The sequence below is a fragment of the Capsicum annuum genome, chromosome 12, assembly GCF_002878395.1.
Source record: "Capsicum annuum cultivar UCD-10X-F1 chromosome 12, UCD10Xv1.1, whole genome shotgun sequence".
In the NCBI taxonomy this organism is placed as follows: Eukaryota; Viridiplantae; Streptophyta; class Magnoliopsida; order Solanales; family Solanaceae; genus Capsicum; species Capsicum annuum.
In genome coordinates this window covers 4,297,491-4,304,300 of record NC_061122.1, presented here as the reverse complement: position 1 = coordinate 4,304,300, position 6,810 = coordinate 4,297,491, and the positions used below count along the sequence as shown (strand labels likewise).

Here is a 6,810-nt window from a genome sequence, read left to right as displayed (position 1 = left end):
TTAAAGTGACCTTAATAAGTTAGGCCTACATTTGAGAGCAAAATAATCATAACATGAATACATGAAAGACTCGACAAAATGAAACCAAACATTTCTCCAGTAAGGGTTTACCCAGAGGACCAGAACCACTGCAACCGCCACATTTGCATATGCCACAAGAAAGGAAATATAGAACGCCTCCACATCTAAGAAAGACACATCATCTTCGCAGCAATTTGGTGCTGGAGGGTATATTGGAATCTCTTTAGACTCCGTGCAACTGATATTCAATGGAAGACCACAAAGAAAAGGATTTCCCTCATAACTGCTTTCACTAAAAGTTGCAAACTGCGCAGAACGCTGTGGAGTCCTTCCTGTTAGATTATTATGTGCCACGGTAAAAACTGCTAGAGTTGTCAACTTTAGAAGTTGAGTGGGAATACTCCCAGTCAAGTTGTTGTATGACAGGTCCAAACTCTCGATATTCTGGAGATTTGAGAATTCTGATGGTATTGCTCCAGTAAGGTGGTTATGTGACAAGTTTAATGCATGAATCTCGGTAAGATTACTGAGTTCCTTGGGTATTTCACCACTTAACTGGTTGTAAGAAAGATCAATTCCGCACATATAATCAACCATGCGACCTTCATACGAATAGGTATTGTATTTGGTGGTAAACTCTGCTCCAACCGATGCATAGGTATCTACAAGCATATTCTCCAAGGATCTTTTGATTGAAGATTCTATGCCTATCACGGCATCTCCTCCAAACACCTTAGTTACATATGCATCTGTTAGAGAAACGGCTCCCTTCTTGTTGTTGCTTTATGTTTCCCAAGCAATGAGGAATAGGTCCAGAAAGATTATTGTGAGAAATATCCATCATTCTTAAGTACCTTGCAAGAAAGATTATTGTGAGAAATATCCAGCATTCTTAAGTACCTTGCATGATATAACAGTGGAGGTATGGTGCCTTGAAGATGATTTCCTTTCAGAAGTAAAATGGTTATATCAAAAGTACTGCCCAACCATTTTGGAATCGCACCACTGAAATTGTTCTCTCGTAGATCTAACAGGTTTAAATATGAGCTGTTTGAGAACATGTTGAATTCTCTTTGTAACTTGTTTTTGCTCAAGTGCACGTGTTTTCAGTTTTGGAAAGCACATGGAATCACGCCAACAAGGTTGTTTTCACAGAGGTCTAACGCCTCAAGTCTGCAGTAATCAGGTGGAATATGACCCTTTAGATGGTTTCTGGACAATGCAAGGGATCTTAAGGAGGAGATATTACCAAGCCATGCTGGTATGTTTCCTGACAAGTTATTTTCACTTAAATCCAGTGAACTTAAAAAAAGAGCAGTGGATAACTTCTGTGGAATTGGGCCGGAGAAATTGTTCCCATCCAAGTATAGATTTTCAAAATTATTGATGTTATCTGAAACTGGAAAAATTTCCCCTTTCAACATGTTATTAGACAATCACAGAAAAAATAAGTTGGATCCTTTACGAGCCAATCCTATAGGTAGCTCTCCTTCTAACTTATTGTAAGACAAATCCAACCATTCAAGGTTTTTCATGTCAGCAAAACTTGAAGGCAACAAACCTTCAAGCATATTGTTGGACATTATTGACACAAAGAGATTAGGGAAAATGGACCCAATGTTAGGAGGAAGTTGCCCTCGAATCTTGTTGTTTGAGATATCCAAAGTTTTCAGATTAGGAAGGAACGGTAATTGAAGAGATCCAGTGAACGCATTTCCATCCAGGTGAAGTTGTCCGAGTTTTGAATTGTTTTGCAATAACCAATTTGGAAAGTCTCCACCAATGTTGCATTTCGAGAGACTAAGAAGTCTTAAATGATGTTGATAATTGGTATTTGAGAGCAGTTGGATAAACTCAAGGCTTCCAATTGAAATTTTGGGATTCAACTTTTAGAAGTAGCTTGTACAATCACCGAGTTTTCGGAAGCAGTGACAAACTTAAGTTTGGAATGGTTAGCAAATGACTCGAATGAAATTGGTATTTCAAAGTAGTTTTTTGCGACAAGAGACTTGAAAGTGGGGATGAGGCAATGTTTCCAGTAAAATGATTGTCAGTGAGATCAATTACCCGTAGAAATGTTAAGTTTCAAGGACATGGAGGGAGTTTTCCAGTGAATCTGTTGCGGCTGAGACTTAGTTCTTCAAGATATTTGAGATCACACAAGCCTATAAATTGAACAAGTAGATAATTGTTATAAAGATACTATAGGAAATACACAAAACCCCACAGAAACTCAAGAGATGTAAAGGCTAAGTAGGAAAAATAAGAGAAAGTAAACTAAGCTAGAATTTCATCGTAGACTATAATACATCTTCTCATAATCGAGTGCTTAGATTTTAAACTGCTAATGTTAATTCTTCATAATATTTGTGGATCAGTCTTAGCAGAGCAGGCACTTGACCTAATCATACATCATTTGCTCGAATTTTCAAAAGAAGTTCTTCTCAAAACATTTCACGAAATATAATAATCTTCCTTGAAACTCTTCAAACAAAATAATCATCACTTCATGCATTAATTGAGAGGGTGTTTCTTCATATAAATGTGTGTTGTGTTAAAGAGAAAGAATTGCATGAAATTGAGGCTTTTGATATGACCACCTCCGTTATTGAATTATTGATAAAGAGAATTGCTTGCATGGTTTTACATGGGTTTTAAAGAAAGAATTCTTTGAAAAGACTTAATGATATGATGGTCCTAAATTCCTTGATTTGAGAATAGAGACTTAAGTTGCTAATAATGGCTTAGAGATATGACTTGCAAGTCAATGATATGACGATACCATATGTATGTATGCCACAACAGAGTTAAAGCCTTCATAATATGTTTTTCAGAGAATGCATGTTTTAAAGAATTAAAAATGGGCACAAAGAAAGTTAGGTGGTTACCCGAAGAAGGTTCGAGTTCAAGTAACTCTTAGCCTGAAACCGTGTTTGCCGATATGGGTAGATTATTATTGTATGCTAGCGACGGCCCTGTGGCGTAGTTGAGACAGAGACTCCGACCCTTGCGGCACACTTGGGTTGGGGGCTTGGCTGCCGAGTTAATGGTAGATTCCATATAGCCAGTGGAATTACAGAATTGTAGGGTTACCATCTAGCGCAGAAGTAAAATAAAGATTGTCACAGAGTTCAGATGATTTTTACAAGAGTCTTTTAAAAAAATGCCCATGTGATTTCTTATTGTATGACATCTTTATGAACCGATTTAAATTGCTTTCATATATGTTGAATATAAATTGTTATTTTGGACTTGCTCTGCGTAATAGTACAATTATTTTTACCCCCTACCTCCCTGGTTCGGAGGCTCAGTCTACGGGTCTGGCTAACCAATAGAGTATCCAGAGAGAAGTGATCCGTGCAGTGGTGAGCCTTCTTTGTTCCAGAAGGCTTGTTATTTCAGATTATGTTATCCTTTGTTTTGGTCTACTGAGGGCCTTGTCCCAAATTTCAAACAGACAGTTGTCTTTAGATCATGTAGTAGAGATTTCATAGACTATTTCAGATGTTGTTTGGTTGATTTTGGATCTTATGCATCATTATTAAAGTGAATTCAAAGTTTGACCATGTTTCCGTATTAAGTTATATTTCTGCATCTTCTTTTATGATATGAATGTCGTGCATGATTACCAGATAGAGTAGGACATCCGGACCTTCATGGTTCGGAATGCCCTTCACGGCCAGGTCCTAGTTCAGGTCGTGACAATATGCCCTCACTAACGGTTTTCCACTGTGGAAAATATAGGTACCTCCTGAACATCACTGTATAACTAGTTTTCATGCCTTTTTTATGCATAATATTTATCGTCAACTATTTAGTCTTTCGGGCATGTAGGTTCTGTCCTTCTATGCCTATTAATTTAACATGACCAAAATATTTCTTGAAATTTAACCCTCTATAGGAGGATGTGAAGAAGTAAATTGGGGTAGAAGGTCAGTAGGAAGGAGTGCATCCTTGCTAGTTGGTAGGTGGACTTTGTTTTGTTTTCTGTGCTAGTAGTTATATTGCTAGTCTTTTTCGAAAAGTGTTATTGTTTGTTGTATTACTTGTGATAGTCTTGTTTATCTTATTATTTGGTGAGTTAATACCTATTGTTTCTTGTTCCTTTAATATTTCTTTTCTAACCTGTTTTTTCTTGAGTCGAGGGTCTATTGGAAATAGTCTCTCTATCTCACTCCTGAGATAGCAATATGGACTGCGTACACTTACCATCCCCAGATCCCACTTTGTGGGAATATAGTGGGTACGTTGTTGTTGTTGTTGTTTAAAAAAAAAAAATGATCTAGAAGAATTGAATTTTAAAAGAGAAGACCTTGACCATCACCATCACAGACACGATAACCTTTCTAGGTGGCATGAAAATCATTTTCTTTGGAGAAAACACTTCAAATGATTCAAGATAACCAAATATTGAAGAATTATTTCATCAGGAAAAACGTTTAAGATAAAGTTATTTTGAAAAATATGCTGTCAAACCAAATCCATCTCCATCCATCAACAAGTCAACAAAATTTGTGTCCTTAGCCACCTTTTCTTACCTCTTATTTCCTTTTTGTCAAAATTTGAGGTTGTGCGTTGTCTTGCTATACGTCCATACTAGTAGTCGTAGTATTGCTCATGTACTTTCTTGTCCTTTGATTTTTGTTGCTTTTAGTTATTTCTTGTACTTCGATTATCGTATTATTTTGCTGTAGTTACCTCTCAGTATGCTTTGTTATGTTTAATTTTCAATTCCGTTACTTCTTTTTGGACTACCTTTTCTTGAGTCGGAGTCTATCAGAAACCTCTCTACTTCTGAGGTAGGGGTAAGGTCTGTATAATCTGCCCTCCCCAAATTCCACTTTGTGGGACTACACTAGATATGTTATAGTTGTAATATCAAAATTTCAGCTACTCTTGTCCATATATATAAAAATAGCTCATTCAGCAGTACATTTCTTTCAAACTTGTTTAACCACGGTTGAATTTTTTCAGAAACATCAATTTAGTATTTAATGCTAATTTCATATCGTATTCCAAAATTTTACTGTATGAAAGAAGAGTGTTTAGTATAGTCTAGTTTGAAAGCTCTATAAAGATGTTTTAATCCTTCTCTTGTGTATACATACAGACCCTTCATCAGATGAACTGAATATTAATCTGGCAAACGATAAAAGAAGATGCAAGCAAATCAATACAACAGTCACTAGTATTAATGAGCTTGATAGGCACCAAGAACAACTCACACATACATTTGCATAATGAAATGTTACATAATTAAATTAACCTTTTGGAAGCAAAAAAATCGTAACATGAATACATGAAAGACTCGACAAAATAAAACCAAACATTTCTCCAGTAAGGGTTTTACCCAAAGGACTACAACCACTGCAACCACCACATTTGCGTATGCCACAAGAAAGGAGATGTAGAATGACTCCATATCTAAGAAAGACGCATCATATTTGCAGCAATTTGGTGCTGGAGGGTATACTGGAATCTCTTTAGTCTCCGTGCAACTGAAGTTCAATGGAAGACCACAAAGAAAGGATTTCCCTCATAACTGCTTTCGTTAAAAGTTGCAAACTGCGCATAACGCTGTGGAGTCCTTCCTATTAGATTATTATATGCCATGGTGAAAACTGCTAGAGTTGTCAACTTCAGAAGTTGAGTGGGAATACTCCCAGTCAAGTTTGTATGACAGGTCCAAACTCTCAATATTCTGGAGATTTGAGAATTCTGATGGAATTGCTCCAGTAAGGTGGTTATGTGACAAGTTTAATCCATGAATCTCAGTAAGATTACCGAGTTCCTTCGTATTTCACCACTTAACTGGTTGCAAGATAAATCTACACCTGACATATAACTAAGAATGCCACCTTGATAGGAATAGGTATTATATTTGGTCGTAAACACTGCTATAAACCTTGAATAAATATCTAGATTGAATGATTCCATTGAGTATTCTATGTTTATCAAGGCATCTCCTCCAAACTTCTCGAATCCTACATATCTAAAAATGCGGTATGGGAGTTCTACTGTGATTGGTGCTTGTTGCGTTATGTTTCCCAAGCAATGAGGTATAGGTCCAGAAAGATTATTGTGAGAAATATCCAGCATTCTTAAGTGCCCTGCATGACATAACAGTGGAGGTATGGTGCCTTGAAGACGATTTCCTTACAGTAGTAAGATGGTTATATCAAAAGTACTGCCCAACCATTTTGGAATCGAACCACTGAAATTGTTCTCTCTTAGATCTAACAGCTTTAAATATGAGCTGTTTGAGAACATGTTGAATTCCCCTTGTAACATGTTTTTGCTCAAATGCACATGTTTTAAGTATTGGAAAGCACTGAAACATGATGGAATCATGCCAGCAAGGTTGTTTTCAGAGAGGTCTAACACCCAAAGTCCTTCAAGTCTGCAGTAATCAGGTGGAATATGACCCTTTAGATGGTTTCTGGACAATGCAAGGAATATTAAGGAGGAGATATTACCAAGCCACTCTGGTATGTTTCCTGACAAGTTATTGTCACTTAAATCCAGTGAACTTAAAAAAGGTCTTCCATGTCACCGAAATTTGAAGGGAACAAGCCCTCAAGCATATTGTTGGACATTATTAACCCAGATAGTTTCGGGAAGATGGAACCAATGTTAGAGGGTAGTTCTCCTAGAATCTTGTTGTTTGAGATATCCAAAGCTTCCAGATTAGGAAGGAACGGTAATTGAAGAGATCCAGTGAATGCATTTCCATCCAGGTGAACTTCTCCAAGTCTAGAATTGTTTTCTAATAACCAATTTGGAAAGTCT

The 6,810-nt window shown here is 36.8% G+C and overlaps 2 protein-coding genes and 1 pseudogene across 2 annotated transcripts; all 3 read right to left on the bottom strand.

Annotated features, from left to right (window-relative positions):
• On the bottom strand, positions 1 to 1,062 carry LOC124885182 (receptor-like protein 13). The gene has a single exon (XM_047401054.1). The coding sequence runs from the start codon at positions 691 to 693 to the stop codon at positions 1 to 3; it is 693 nt and encodes a 230-aa protein (XP_047257010.1). The 5' UTR covers positions 694 to 1,062.
• Positions 1,063 to 1,127: 65 nt separating this feature from the next.
• LOC107871689 (receptor-like protein 38) lies at positions 1,128 to 1,604 on the bottom strand. The gene is made up of 2 exons (XM_047401053.1): positions 1,487 to 1,604; positions 1,128 to 1,435 (listed from the first exon to the last, which is right to left on the bottom strand). Exons 1-2 carry the CDS (start codon positions 1,602 to 1,604, stop codon positions 1,128 to 1,130), a joined length of 426 nt encoding a protein of 141 aa, XP_047257009.1.
• Positions 1,605 to 5,092: 3,488 nt separating this feature from the next.
• Positions 5,093 to 6,810, bottom strand: part of LOC124889395 — a 5,071-nt pseudogene continuing 3,353 nt past the window's right edge.

Coding starts and splice junctions, on each gene's coding strand:
- LOC107871689 (XM_047401053.1), bottom strand. CDS start 1,604: ATGTCCAACAATATGCTTGAAGGTTTGTTGCCTTCAAGTTTTGCTGAC. Junction 1,436..1,486: donor GCTACCTATAGGATTGGCTC/GTAAAGGATCCA, acceptor ACATGTTGAAAG/GGGAAATTTTTCCAGTTTCA.
- LOC124885182 (XM_047401054.1), bottom strand. CDS start 693: ATGCTTGTAGATACCTATGCATCGGTTGGAGCAGAGTTTACCACCAAA.